General features: G+C 34.6%; 1 protein-coding gene across 2 annotated transcripts in view; it reads right to left on the bottom strand.

The window, feature by feature from the left end:
* LOC148947409 (galactosylceramide sulfotransferase-like) overlaps nucleotides 1-8,788 on the bottom strand; it is a 106,350-nt gene extending 97,562 nt beyond the window's left edge. For both annotated transcript variants that reach the window (XM_089095837.1, XM_089095838.1), the window contains exon 1: nucleotides 8,597-8,788. In XM_089095837.1, the coding sequence (XP_088951963.1) occupies nucleotides 8,597-8,700 (104 nt within the window). In that variant the 5' untranslated portion in view covers nucleotides 8,701-8,788. The remainder of the gene's footprint in view (nucleotides 1-8,596) is intronic.
* Nucleotides 8,789-16,412: the final 7,624 nt, after the last annotated feature.

The raw sequence follows: 16,412 nt of genomic DNA, 5'->3' as shown, positions 1-16,412 counted from the left end.
CTGCTGGAACAACCTTGAACACTTAGGGAATTAATTAGATTGTAACGACATCTGGAAATATAAGGCCCAACACTTTGCGTGAACACATTAAGCGACTCTTATTCTATCTCTACGAAAGAGATCATATTCAAACTGAGAGCAATATGGAAGAGATTATAATTCAGGGCAAAAGCTATAATCTACTTGGTTTACTGTATGACATGGTTAAAAATCTTAAAGGACTATTATCATTTGACACTCGTCTATACAACTTTCTAAATACATTAAATTTCCGCAAAAGTCTTATTGGCAATAGAAAAATTCTAAAAAAATTAAATGAACATGCATCAACATCAATATTGATACCATTAAAATATGACAAAGAAGAAGATTTTAAAAACATTTTGGGAAATACTAACACACCCCTGGTATCTAGAAGAAAGCGAAGACGCATCAAGTCAACGTCACCACCAGCCAGTATACACAAGGGTAGCGGACATTACACAACGTGTTTACATTCAAAATGGTTGAAGTTCTAAAAGGTGTTTATGAAAATATAGATGAGGCGGGGATTTTAAGTTCCCCAACACCTCTTTCTAGAGTCACGGGTTTTCGAACTAAAAGTATAAGAGACTTTCCACAAAATGAACCGACCTAAACAATGCATAGAAATAGTATACTTCGTGCCAATCAATATCGAAAAACTAAAGCCTTTTACACATTGCATATAATGCAAGCAGATCTCCTTACTCTAGATGAAATTCAACGACGTAACAATACACAGTACAAGTACATTCTACTTGCAATCAGTGTTTTAGTTGTTATGCACATGCAATTTCATTGCGATCAAAGAGAGGTGTTGAAGTTCCTCAGGCCATTGAAAGTATTCTCGAACAGGATTCATATAAAAAAATTCAAACGGATCTGGGTAGTGAATTTTTTAATCCTCATGTTCCAAAAGTACTAGAAAAATATAGTTCACTGCTCTATCATAGTCACAGTCATATAAAGGCTGCATTGGCCAAAAGATTGATAAGAACTATTCTACTTTTAATTTCAAGATATTGTACATTGAAAAATACATCGACTTTTATTCATGATATTGATAAAATCATGTTGATTTATAATCAACGACCTCTTTGTTCACTGTCCGACTCTACACCAATAGAGGTTCATCATTCGGATCATGATACACTTGACACCTTTCTTAAACGATATTACAATGAAACAGCAGTCATGAAGAAAATTAAATTCAATGCTTGTGATGCTATTCTAATTAATTACACAACTAATGTTTTGAAAAGGGGAATCACTTGTGGGCCACCGAACTTTTTAAAGTGACGAAAATCCTAGACACTAAACCCATAACTTACCGCTTGCGTGATACCAAAGATGAAGAGATTTTCGGTGTCTTTTATGACTATGAACTGCAAAAAGTTAAAAATGCTAGTGAAATCTATCAAATTGAAAAGATATTAAAGACACATACTCGCAGGGGTAAGAAACAGTTACTTGTAGGTGGCTAGGATACAACTCTGATTTTGATTCTTGGATCGGTGTTGAAGATATTGACAATGCCCAATGATTTCTATGTAACTTTTATGTCCAACGTTTCCGATCCTCTCTACAATGACTTGAATATGACAAGTGATTTTTGGACAAAACTCTCCCCCGCCATCAAATTTGACGGTGCGTATGAAGTGGCTCTTGCCGACTGTATTCTCAAAAATACCTATGACATCCTGAGAAAGGCTCGAGTGTATTATATAAAAGTTATACCATTCGATTGGACTATGAATGGGTTGGGCTATGTCGACTATGAATGGGTTGAAGCACTTAAACCTAGTGACTATCCACATGTCAGATTGAAATATATTGAATATGATAAAAAGGAAATTTTGTGCCATACAAGGAATAGAAAAATTTCATATTGTAGGAATGGTACATTACATTTTAATTATTAATTTGAACATGATAGGATCTACATTAGCTCACCTGTTGACACTTAAACAATTATTCTCAATGATAATCTGAGAGCTGTTCTTGGCTTTAAACAGAATATGATCCATGGGAAAAATGCTGGCACCGTTTACGGGATGGATCAAGTTATTTTTGCTGATTATCCGCCTGGTTTCGCTTCGGACTCTTGTATGTTTTTCTTTGCATCCTTTGTGGAAACATCATGAGTCTGTTATTCAAATGTTCCTTTACTATGTGTTCTTAAATTAAAACCAACTAATTAACTTGTTCGTTACTATAATATAGAGCATCATTAGTAAGATACTGTAAGCACTTCGGCTTTATAACTCTGCCAGTTAGCATTAAAAAGTGAATGGGGTGATCCTCTAGCAATAACAAAAGGCTTAGCAGTGATTACATGTCATTTTCGACCCATTGTCAGTGACGGCAAAACCACTAAGCTTCAACAATAGAAGTATTTCCGTTGTTTACTCAAATATTAAGTGTCAAATCGATGCGCTGTTTCATCGTCAGTCAGGTAATATATTTGAGCATTACGAGGGGCGTCATCAAATGTTGGGGTATGAGAATTTTAACTGGTTTGCTAGGATATTTCTTTCAGCGCTACCACTTGCCAGAAAATATCTTGTGCCTGCTGCATAAAATTTTGCTGCCTCCACACTACAGGACTGGGGATCGGGCAAGAATTTCAAGGAGAGTGTTAAGGAAAATATTAGATCTTCAGCAAGAGCCGTTGGTGAACAATTAAAATCTCGAAAATGGGGAGGGATTGAAAAGGATGCGTTCGCGTCATTCACTCATCAGTCTCCACCCAGGCAGGAAGCAAAGGACATCAACAAGGACTTTGAGGTATAAAATAACGAAGGCCAATAAGATGAAAAAGAAAAAGATTGTTAGATCAAAGAAGGATTTCTTCTCTTAAGATGACTTATCTCCCCCACAAGGAATCATATCCATCAATCAGTTCTTCATTTAGTCTAAGCAATTTTGAAAATGTTGATGCCAGTGAAACATATGGCTACTGTGAACAGTTTCAAACCCAACAACCCCTCTTAGAGAATATTCACATTCAAATATTTTCCAATGAAGACTATTTCATTGATTTGTCGTCAACATTTATTGATTTAAATGTTGTGGTGAAGAAAAAGTCAGATAATACAACTCCAAATGCCGGCGATGGTCTCTCCTATGAAAACTGTATTCTACACAACCTATTCAAACAAATTAATGTATTTATTAATGGAACATTGGTGAGCACTAGCAATAATCCATCAAACTATGCAAGCTACATACAATTTATGATGATGACACCAAAGGCACACAAGGAGTTGAGAGAGCAATCATTGGGCTATGAATATAAAACGAGTTTTGTTACAGATGGCGATTTTACTACTGTAGTAACCCAGTAGTATCATCTGGTTGGAAAATTAAATCATGAGATATTCAATATATCCCAATGGCTACCCCCCAATGTCAAGATTGACATAAGGTTAAAGATGGCCCAGTCGAATATTATTTGGAGAAAAATTATTTATTCACCCTCCGCTTCATAATCTATTGTTACAGCAGAGTGCCTTCACGGTTAATCAAAACAAGTTATGGGCCCTGTGACGGTGGTAGTAGAAAAGCTACGGGCCAATGGTTGCACCCTTAAGCTTCTTGGTCTTACTACGACCACTACTCCCTGATACTTAGCTACCAACTCTATTCTAACATCTAGCTCGCCATAAAGCGAGGACAACCTCCCTTTAAAATTGTAGTTTGTCTGTGTTTAGGGTAGCAGTGCCGTTGGATCCTGGACTGAATAACCCCATTATTTTATTTTTTTCGATGTATCTAGCCTTGTGTGCAAAGTGAATGGTATTCCACTGTACACTCCATCATTTTACATACAATCTTATAGAACTCTGTACGAGTTGACCATGCAATCCCTAGATCATGACTCTCAACTATTTGAAAATGGAATAACCGATTCAATGTTTTCAAAAAATCATGGGGTTATTATTTTGGACTTGTCAGGCACACAAGATATGAGCATAATATGAACAGGGAATACACGTTTGGAGTGTAAATTTGTCGATGCTCTGGCGGAAAGCATCACGCTAATATTATTGACCCAATTTGAAACCTTTTGCGACATCACACCCGACGGCAGTGTTCTACTTGACTTAGCACCATGAACAAAAATCAAATAATTAATGTATTTAGTATGGATCCATACATGTCCCAGTACAAGTCCTATTGCATACCTTCGGACTTCATTGAAAAAATTCTAAGTGTTAACAATACCCTTAACAATCCCCTAATCATTGTTAATAGCAGTTCGTCAAAATTGCAGACAAGTCAGGGGCTTCAAATCTGTCAAACTGTAAGGAATATTGAATTTTTTGACCCTCTTGGACTATCGTATAAATTTTATACTCCATACATCATAAACTATATTTAAATCAGTGGGAAAACAATTATTCAAAATCAATAAAAAGTACAGGATTTAACAACTGAGACATGTGGCTTTCATGTTCTACTCTTTTTCATGTTCAGATGCCGTGGCTATACCTACAAGCAGTTTCTCAACATATACGTTGATTTACCGTGATTGAACGACTTTCTAGTGTAGAATATAATTAAAAGTGTATTTAATTTTGATTTTAGTGCACTAATAATAAATTGTTCTAAGAATGTATGTGAAATTTTTTATTGATAAAGAAAAATTTATATTAATGATAAAACGACTTTTCTACTCTTCAAATTTCATCAACTACTAGGTATCTGTCGACAACAACTAGTGCAGGTATATTATCCGAATTCACAGTGTACTGATCCTGATGTACTGCAATGTCAGGGTCACATTTTCTACAGTAGAGTGTGACTTCACTCTTGTCATATCTCTTTGTATAGTCAATGATAGTATTCTCATTCATTCTATAGAATTCACATGTTTCAATTTGTTTATTTGAAGCAATTTCACAAACAGTGTCCTCAAGTGTCGAATCACATTCCGTCACAGCCTAATAAAAATCAGTGGGCTTATAATCAAAGCACCCATTGTCTTCACAACGATGACATAGAAACCATATTCTCTTGTTGTTCCAACAGTTGAATCAGTGATCCGGGTCCTCCTCCCAGAACAATCTAAAACCACGACGAAACCAATTTCGTAGCAATAGACTAAAATCACGGTTAGGATTCTTCCCGATCATACCGGGATATGTATTCTTCCACTCCTAGTAAGATTCATAGGGACTCTTGGAGAAGTAGTGACTTCTGGGCTGAGAGTCGAACGCTTTTACAAGACAGGGAGTTCAACCATTGATTTGCAAAGCGTGTCCCCCATGCTATATACATGGTTCGCATATACCACAATTTTCGTCATACACCACGATCCCAGCGCGATCCTCAAATCATAACCAACTGCCCGGTATTCTCATACATAGTGGACATGTATGGAACATTTTTTCATATGTTGACACTCTCACTGACACTGTGAAACTGAGCTAGAACCAACGAAAGTTGTCTGAGATCGAGAGAGAGAGAGAGGAGTAAATCGTCCTTGACCATCATCTTTCTTATGAAAAAAGTCTTGAATCTCTAAACTAGTGTTTAAAATCATCTTCATAATATTATTTTGCAGTGTTGTGATCAATACATCAATAAATTGTGTAAATACGTTTGGACCACGGTTTAGAAGATTCATACAATAGTCTAATGATGGAGAATCAGTTTTCATTATATCGACAGGTACTCCCCGAGAAAATATCTTCCTTTAAATAGACAACTCTAGAAAATTGTCAGCTAGAATCAAATGTTTTCCCATAAGAACTAGACTCCTCACGATTCGATCTTTCTCGAATCTATCCATTTTTTAGAGTCCTAACTGTCTCACAACCAACTTCAGACTAACCAGAATTTTTTTCTACTCTAAAAAATATACGCTAGTCTACTATAGAAAAAAATGCCATTGATTTAGAAACAATTTTACTGAACATACTTACAATAATAATAATCACTGATACATTTTGTTCTCACCAATATATTTTGATAGGACACCGAATGCAGACTAAAATTTATTTATTTGGAGCCCATTCCCTTTTCCAGCAAAGCTTGATTGATCCTCCGGCTTAAATTTGCTTAATAATACCACTTATCTAGCATGCATAGTGTCCCATTCAAGACATAGCCTACAACCAGCGGTTATTTCCACAGCCACATTGGGTATTCGTATATCGTTGCTGCTGTTTTCAGCTCCATCATTAAGCTCCAATAATTTAGATGTACCACTCATTTTTCTCCATTAATACCCTCTGAAATAAACTATTATCTTCGAATTCAATTCTCTTACTAATATGAATTGTTAAGAAAACTATTCCTTTTATTCAAATCCCAATCACCAATCAGGTTATACTCACTCTCTTTGAAAAGGTATATACAAGGTCCAGAATAATGTAGAAATTGCTGTGTGTCTCCGCAAATAACATGGTAATTGCTATATGTCTAGGCAAAATGGAACCTTGATTACTACTAAAAACACAATTAACTTTTACTTTTAAGGTTTACTGAAACCATAGTTACCATTCCTGGTTAAGTGTCAGATGGTAATTTTTATCACTAGGTAGTTTTTTTTACGCGTTTTTAAACTTTTGGTTACTACGGGTTGTGGTTCGCTCTTTACTAGGTTGCAGCAGCTACTGCTGCAACCATAATCAAGGAAGACTTTTTTCTCCTATTTTGGCTAATTTGGAAGCGTTATGCTAACCAATATTACCATAATATCAAATCTTGGTACTTATGCATTATATCTTACAAACGAAAGAAGTCGACTTTGGTTAATGCTAATGAAATGAAATAAAATAAGAAGAAAATATAATAGTTTAAAAACAAATTTGGGCTATGTTTTTGCACATTAGGGGGGGAGGTTAAAGCATAGCATATATTAAATACGTAACCTAACCTAACCTAGGTACCCCCCCCCCCTAAACCCCGAAAACAATAGTTTAAATATTGTAAATGCAATGAGAAACCAGCTTTGCAATCCATTTCTCTTTAGTAAATACCCGTTTGACTGGTTTACTTTTGTGTTTCCCGATACAGTATATAGCGGTGTGTAAGATATAATGTATAAGTACCCAAATCTTGAAGACCCCTATTATTAAAATTTATTAACCTTAAAATAAAGGCTAATTAGTGTAGATGTTTTATTTTAGCGCATTGTAATCTGGATTGTTCAGTAACAATAAGCCTATTCAGTATCTAATTACTATGTAGGCTATTGAAAAGTAAGAATGATAATTGAATTGTTTGGTTTCCGAGTCATTGGCATAGTCTTCCCTCTAGCCAAATTGTCTCTGCCTTCTGGTATCCCCGAGGAGTGTCCCCTGATATACACAGAGGTAAAACTAGCTCTTTCAGCACCCGGGGGTAATTCCAGACATAAGTTTAGATTGGGGGCTGTTGAGAAGGAAATATTTTTTGAAAACAATTCTTACTTCATAATATTCAGAACAATTGTAGTTTAGACATTTGGATGCTGCTACGCTATAATTTATCCCAATCCCCTCGACACTGTGAGAATATATTGCCGAAATTAGATTTTTCCATGTATTCTTCCTACGCGTTTCTCTTGTTTTAACCCGTGCAATCTTAAATTGAATCAGCTGTGATGAAACAAAAACCAGAAAAAACAAGAATGATGACTGGTGGAGTGCATTTGAAATACAGGTACTTATTTAGAATCCAGGTGAACACGCGAGAAAGACCGCATCGAAATATCAAAGATGTTTAATGAAAAACAGGTTTTCGCTGCCTTGTGAGGTATTGCTCACTCCATGACAAAGATTTAAACTGGTACTGTTGCATTACCTGGCACCCACGCGAGAAGTCAAATTTGGTTAATGCTAATAAAATAAAACAAAACAGGATGAAAATATAATAGTTTAGAAACAAATTTCGGCTATATATTTGAAAATTATGTGTGGGAGAGGAGGCAATAAAGCATAGCATATATCAAATACGTAACCTAAAACCCAAAAACCCAAAAAACAATAGTTTAAATATTGTAAACGCAATGACAAACCACGGTTTGTGATCCCATTCTCTATTGACAGATACTCGTTGGACTAGTTTCCTTTAGCATTTCCCTATACAGTAAATCGCGTGGGTACCAGCTAATGCAACAGTACCTTTAACTTTAGTTTTTTGGGGTTGAAGGGGCAAAAAAGGTACCTAAGTTAGGTTACGTATTTAATATATGCTATGCATTACCCCTCCCCCCTTCCCTAATGTGCAAATATATAGCCAAATTTGTTCATAAACTATTATATTTTCATCCTATTTTGTATTATTTCTTTAGCATTAAAGAAACTTCACTTATTGCGTGTTTACTGGATTCTAGACAAGTACCGAAATATATAATGTAGGCTATATATTTTTACATCATGGGAATTGAACGTAAACTATAGTAGGGCTGCGTGCAAATGTGTTAGTTATAATTATTCAATATATTGTGAAGACAGAATTGTCTTTTTAACATGTTTCCTTTTCAATTGCCTCTAATCTAGATCTTTATCAATTACCTTACTGAAGCTTGAGTCCAAAAGGGTTTTCCAAATTTTTGTTTAAAAGAGAAATAAAAGAATCTAACCTTCCCGCATTATATACGGAAGCATCAGTATTCCATTGAATTACAGCAAAGAGGCATATAGCACATGTTGAAAGTAGAATAAAATAATTTCTTTTCCTTTCCATGATTAATAAAATCTTCAAACTAACGTTCTTCTGTATTCGTGCAACATTTTCATAATTTTGAAGAACTTAACACAGCTAGACTATTCAATGGTCACGGCTTTAAAAACCTGAAATAAATGAAGAAAAGCACTCCACTGCTGTAACTTCATCTTTATTGCGCAATTTTTAATTCCAGCCGCGAGCTTTTACTACATAACATCAGCAACAACAAAAAAAGGAAACCATCTTATTAATCAAGATTACTGAAATATTTAATGAGGTAATTTTTTGAATGGTTTTAATATATTTTACTAATTCTTGGTTGTCTTAACAATTTCGTATTTATAATATTATAAAAGAAAAAACGGTACTTGGGCATTATATGGGCCTTTCTAAAATGTCAAGCTTGGTTAATGCTAATGAAATAAAATAAAATTGGATGAATATATAATAGTTTATAAACAAATTTGGGCTATATATTTGCACATTAGGGGGAGTGGGGGTTAAAACATTGCATATATTAAAAACGCAACCTAACCTAGGCACCTTCCCCCCCCCCGTAAACCCCCAAAACAACAGTTTAAATATCGTATACACAATGAAAACCCCGCTATGCATTCCATTACTTTATAGCGGTGTCTTGAATTAACCCGTCCAAAACGGGTTTTTCGTGACTGCTTTCCGTGACAGGCCCATTTAATGCCCGAGTACCGAAAAAACCTTTCAAATGTAGCTTGTTTCAGTAAAGTTTAAATGACACTTTGGTCGTTACAAGGCATAGGAGGCATTTGCTATAGCCCTGTTTATAGAAGTTTCTGTCCATTTTAGGTGTAACTTGACTATTTAATGTAATTTCTGCTTGTTTTGGGTTTTACTTACTTATTCATAGTTATTGATGGTTTTTTTTCACTTGAATTACTATTTGACTTTATTTCTGCTCGTCATATGTCTATTGTAGCTTCTTAATTTTTTTTTTTTTAGAATTTCTTTTAGAGAAAAGGCTTTATCAAATTAATTTCTGTTCTTTGTTAATTTACACAGTTTTTTTATCGGTTAATAAAAGGTATATTTGTAAAACTTTTGTAGTAGTCTCTATCGATAAATATATGTGAAACCCCTGTTGGTAGTAGTCTGTCCGTTTTAGGTTTTTGATTATTTATTGTAATTTCTGTTTGTTTTGGGTTTTACTTACTTAATTATATTTATTCATGTTCGTTTTATGCTTGAGTTACTATTTGACTCTATTTCTGCTCCTCAGAGGTCTGTTGTACCTCCTTACTTTTATTTGAAAAACCGCTTTTGTGGAAAAGGTTTTATCAGATTAATTTCCGTTCTTTGTTAATTTACATTAGTGTTTATTGGTTAATAATTGTAATATTCGTAATTTATTTTGTATTGTGTATCAAGACGTTGGCTTGCCTTTTTTTTTACATTGAACAAACAAATTTGGTTGTCCATAAATTTCTATAATAAATTTCTATAATTTCTATAAATTTCTATAAAATAAATTTCTATAATGGTCTATAGAACTTTAGGATGGATCGATACATGGAATATTATTCAAACAGATGAGTTGTAAATCCAAAGGAATTGACTTTAAAGTAGTAAATAAAACTTCATTAATTTTTACGAAAGTAAAATCAAATTATTACATCCCTAGTCCTGTTTTACCGTTGGGTAAATCTGAATTCACACGATATTTGGTGCAGTAACAGTGGGCGCGGGACGGTAGCAATTGAAAAGTATAGCTGAAATAAAATTTTGGTAAAATCCTCTTTGTCCTAGCGCTTGACTACATCGATTAGTGCCGTAGAAAGTATGACACAATTCAGCAGAATCAAAAATTACAAGACACCAAAGTCTTATAGTTTTGAATATATTTTTCTAGTTCCTCTAGTTTTCAAATATAGGATAGAAAGGTGAGACCAGCTTACGATCGAGACAAAAACAAATAAAACTTGTTGCAAATCACTTCATCCGTTCTTGCCTTTTAAAATTTTAAGAATGTAAGCTTTAATGCACACATAAGCATTCATATTCAAATATAAACATAAAATATGCACACTTAAAAGTTTCAGAAATCATACCAGGTGCTAAGAAAACACTTGTCGTTCCAAGGATGTTAGTCTTGCAGCATTCCGCTTGATTCAGTCGTCGGAGAAGAAAATAGATTATGATCGAGGCAAAAAAAATTTTTTTTTTACTTTTTTCAGACCAATCTTCCATTCTTTCTAGACACATTTTCAAAATTAACGTTTCAGTTCATATATAAATATTCATTTTCACACATAATATGTAGTACAACATTGCTGCACTGGTAAAAAGTGATAAAGCTTCATATATTGCTTTGTTAATTCCCAGACCACTTCGTGTCTAAAGAGCCGTTTTAGAGATGTTTGAGAGGGCTTATTTGATTGGAGATTTAAAGTTTTAATTTCGTTTTGAGATTCTTTCAAGTTTCACGTTAATATCCATAGACTTAGTAGCAGTAGTAGCAGTCATATTAGCATTAGTAGGAGTAGTGAGAGTTGTTTCATACACAGAGTGTCTTTTAGTTCGTTCAAAATCCATTTCAAATTGACCTAAAAGCTTCATTTTATCACAATTAACCTTCGTGAAAACCAAGGATTATCTCATAATTTGAATATTTAAAAATCTTTTCCCACAGAATAAGTTTTTCAAAGAAAACTAAAAAGCTTCGTTCGAAAACTAAAAAAGGTTTCGTTCGAAAACTAACTAGTTTTCGTTCGAAAACTAGAGAACTAGTTTTCGTTCGAAAACTAAAAAAGATCAAAAAATGAGCATTAATAGAGTCAAATATTTTTCTAAGCGTAAAACTACCGCAAATCACCATCAATAAATAAATGAAACCAAAAATGAACTGAAATTACAATAAATAACCGAGTCAAACTAAAAACGGGCATAAAGTAACATGACTAGGTCTGAAAACCCCCATGCTTTCTGAGGACTAAAATGTATTTTGCACTTTACTGAAAACAAAATACATTTTAAATGTTGTCACTTTTTAAACTTTAATATATCAAAATTATTAAGACTTAAATGAATAAACCTCAGTGTATGTATATTAAACAATCAATCAACATTCAATCAACAAGTCAATTAAAAATCAACATGTTTTTTTCTTTTTCAGTAAGGTTCAAGTTATATTCTGGTCTTCACAAGGATTGGCGATTGTCACTCCCACTCATGTTAATTTCTGTTTGTTTTGAGTTTGACTCGGGTATTTAGAGCCATCCACGTTATTCTTTTTGTTTTATTTTAAAGCAGCATTGTTTTATTAGTTTTAAAGTATAATGAGCAAATTGCATAATTGTGGGGTGTTGACATGCCCAATATCCATGGAGATATAGTTACTGGGCCGTTCAAATATGCGAGAGAAACCTGTTAACTCACAATTTTGATTGGATTTGTTTGGAGAATTATTGAGCTTAGGAGCAGGGATGCTTGCCCTCCAATCACTTTTGACTCTTAAAAAGGCACAAGAAATTTTTATTTCAGATCGAATTAGCTCTTTTAAAAATTTCAATAATATTGCTCTCTATTTTAGGCATTACGCTGCCAATGATATTGGTTATATGCCCTTTTGAAAACCTGCATGTATATGTTTTTTTCGTTTAATTGAACTTCTCTGTAAATGTTTCGAGAAGTTTCATCTCAATACCCTCAGCGTCACTAGCTACAGCAATCGTATAAGTAGTACTAATAGTATACACATAGTGCCTTCTGGCTAGTTGAAAGTCCAACACAACTTATCCTGAAAGGTCCAACTTAATAATGTAACCCGGTCTTGAGATATTACTGTGTCAGCCTTTTGACAATCGACATAATCATGGTTCGTTTTGATTAAGTTCAACCTCCGCCTAAATATTCCTTAAATGGTTTATGTTAATGCCCTTAGCTGACGTGGTAGCATTAGTTGTAATAGCAGTATGCACTTAGCACCTTTGGTTCTCTTCAAAATCCCCTTCAAATCACGCTGAAAGTTTCAACTTAGCAACATAAGCCATTCCTGAAGCATTGTTTACAAGTCCTCTTGACACCCTCTATACACACAGCGTGTTTCAATTTCGTTCAGTACTGTTTCAACATTACACGAATTTCATGCCTTTATGCACTTAGCTTTAGAGCAGAAGTGAAATTAACAGTAGTAGTATTATTTTTATTAGCAGTAGTAGTACCAGTAGTAGAAGTAGAATCAGTAGTAGTAGTACGAATAGAAGCAGTAGTATTAGGATACAAATATTATCTTTTTAGCTCAATATCCCCCACAACAAGCCCTTTAAGTTTCAATTTAACACTCACACCAATCCTATGATATTGCTGATTGACAACCTTTGACAACCTGCATACAAACGGCGTTTCGTATTTCAGTTCTCGTCCCCTCCTCAATGTTCTCTAGGAATTTCACATTCATACCCTTAGGCATAGTTGTAATATTAGTCACAGCAGTAGTATTTGGACTAGTAGTACTAGTTCTAAGACTTTTAGTAGTGTTAACAGTAGTAGCACTAGTTTTAGTAGCAGCAGTAATAGTAACGTATTGCCTTTTGGTCAGTTGAACATCCCCCTCATCATGTCATGCAGGCCTCAACTTAATACAATTAGCCGTTGCTATGACACTACCTATATGCCCTTTGAACAACCTGTATATTCATTTACATCCTGAAATTTTCAGCTTAATGCTCTTAACCTTACAAGTTGTCTGCAGTAAAAGTATATTTAATTATTTTTACAAGTTGTGTGCACATGTATATTTAATGGTATCGATATTCCGCTAGCTAACTATGCTGATGACATCCTTGATATTAGTAGAAAAGCCTTTGGAATTGAGGAAAATTTTGGAATTCTCGATAGGGAGAATAAACGTATAGGTCTTCGATTTAATGAGAGTAAGACTGAGTTCCTGGTGTTCAATCACCGTTCAGATTGCCCGACAAATGTTCAGCTACGTGAACATGTTATTAAAGCACAAGATACACTGACGTATCTTGGTGTACCGATTGGGTCAAATCTTCGCGCCACGCGTCAACTTTTGAAAGACTTTTTTGCCAGAAAAGCTAGGAATGTGAATGGTTTACTAGTTGCGTTAAAGTTTAAATTTAACAGCCGTATCTTAGCTAGCGTTTATAATGCATTTGCTGTTCCGCATCTACTTGCCCTTGCACCATTTTGGTCTCTTCTTACTGCTTCAGATATTAGGGATATACGGTAGTGTTTCTACAAGTATACGAAATATTAGCTAAGGCTGCCTCTCTGGACTAATAACAGCTCACTATCCTCGCGGTATGGAGTTGCAAGTCCAGTGTCAACGGTACAGAAAAGAAATGAGAGATATCGGAGGCAGATTATTGGCGAAAGCACCTCTGACATTGTCCGTCGTTGATAATTTTTTTGTTCTTATATATGATTACCCTTATTTGTATTTTTTTTTCTTCTTGTCTGTTCTTCTTTGTTTTGGTTCTGTTTGTATTTGTCAGAATTTATTTGTTTCTTTCCATTTCCGTTCTTTATACTCCATCAGTGTTGTATTTTACATTTATGATGGGCAATAAATTTATGCATACATACATTATTTGGAGTAAATGCAGCGGTAGCAATAGTAGTCTTTGTAGAATTAGGAAAGTAGCAGAGATACTAGTATTAATAACAATGTGCACATATTCCATTTTTGACGAATTGATCTTCCCCTTTAAGCTTTCTCTGAAAGCTCCAACTAAATACCAAAATCCAGTCTTGAGGTACGCCCTTTTGAAAATCTGCCTGCACATAGTGTGTTTCAATTTAGTTCAAAATCCCCCTTATTATTCTTTCGAATTTTCACCTTCATACACTTACCCTTAGTAGTGCTGGCACCATAATAAAAGTTGTAGTAGTCGGAGAAGTAGTAGTTTTAGTATTAGTAATAATAGTAGTAGCAGGAGTATTGAAAGATTTGATATTAAATTATTTTAGAGCAAAAGTGATTTGAGGAGAATCAGTCCATCTCCCACGCCCCTTTTTGATGTCCTTCTTCCGAAGACATCCATTACAAATTTTGGGATAGCCTTTTTGTTAAAAATAGTGGAAATTTTTAGGGCAAGTTGAAGGGGATGTTAAATTGAAGCAAATGACACTTAGTGAATCTTAAGGGTCATAGGGTTGCATCTGTGATATGTCAGGAAAGGTAAAGGGCATAAAGTGATTACTTTTATGTTAATACTTTTTTGGCATATTGAGGGGAATGTTTAACTAAATCAAAAGATACTATACGCATCCAAGTTGTCAAACGGTGTAGCTTCAATATCTTAGGAATGACAAATTGTATTTAGTTGAAAGTTTCAGGTCAAGCTGAGGAGGATGTTGAGCTAAATCAAAAGACGCTATTGTCATTTAGATGGTCAGAAAGAAGTATTTGCAATATCTCATAAACGCCTGAGGAAATTAACTTGAAGCTTTTAAGGCTACCTGATTAGGTTGGTCGATTAAGATTTGTCTATATTTAGGGTTTGACAAAATGACAGTCAAAATGGCTTCAACACAATAGAATCCCAAAGATTTTGCACATCTTTAATTTATGTATTTAAACAATATTCAACGTACCCATACATAGGTTTTTTTTTGTCTAAAATATAAATAGCAAGTCAAAGTCTCGATTCTTAAGGAGGAAGATAAAAAAAGTTTAACTTTTTTTTTCATTTACCAGTGAAAGAACTATGTCAAATAAAAAAGAAACCGAAATTGATTTTATTTAACTTTTTACACAAGATTAATTAGTTTTCCAAAGAAAAGTAAAGAGCTATATGAAACCTAAGATGAGTGATAATAATGTCATAAGGTATTTCAAGTGCAAAAAGAACGTAAATCAGGTTTTTATGGATGGGGTGGTCGTATAAAATTTGGAGAAAGCTCATTTGATTTGAAATAGAAATTTCTATCTCCCTTTTTAAGAGTCAGACGTGATCAGCGGGTAAGTAACCTTCCTCCACATCTTTTTTTCCCCCAGTGCATCTGATCGGAATTTTAAGATATTATTTTTATTCAAAATTGTCCAAAGATCATACAGCAATGCCTCCAGTATTTACAGAACCCTGCAGAGCCCAGAAAAACTATCGGAAGCCACCTGCCCCCCCCCCACCCCACACTCTTTTCCCCTGGATGTATCCGATAGAAATTTTGAGTGGGCCACTTTGTCAAAATAATCCGAAGATCATATAACAATCCCTCCAGGGTTGACACCACCCACGAGAGCCCAGAGTGAAAGGTTGTAAGTTATACCCGGGGCCATAAAAGGTTTTTGTGGAAGGAGTGACTGTATAAACTTAGGATAAGGCTCAGTTAATTGAAAATTGAAAGTTTTAGTTCCTTCTTTAAGAGTCAAATTGACTGTTCTCCCCATCCCCCAATCTTTTTTCCTCAAGCACATAAAATCGAAATTTTGAAATATCCATTATGTTTAAAATAGTCCGAAGATTATATAACAATGTCTACGGGGTTGATACAACCCTCCAGAGGCCAAGGAAAGAGTTGTAGGAAATACCTAAGGGGTATATAAGGTTTTTCTGTAACGGGTGGTCCTATAAACTTTGAAGAAGCCTTATTTGATCGGAAATTGAAAGTCATAGTACCTTTTAAGTGTTAAAAGTGATCAGATAGCATCTAGATCCCCCTTCATGTCCTATTTTCCCTAAATGTATCTAATCGCACTTTTGAGACAGCCATTTGGTTCAAAATAG

This window comes from Artemia sp. Qi Xiang Cuo, chromosome 10, assembly GCF_049724085.1.
Source record: "Artemia sp. Qi Xiang Cuo chromosome 10, ASM4972408v1, whole genome shotgun sequence".
In the NCBI taxonomy this organism is placed as follows: Eukaryota; Metazoa; Arthropoda; class Branchiopoda; order Anostraca; family Artemiidae; genus Artemia; species Artemia sp. Qi Xiang Cuo.
The sequence above is the reverse complement of the archived record's forward strand: the minus strand, read 5'-3'. Positions and strand labels throughout refer to the sequence as shown.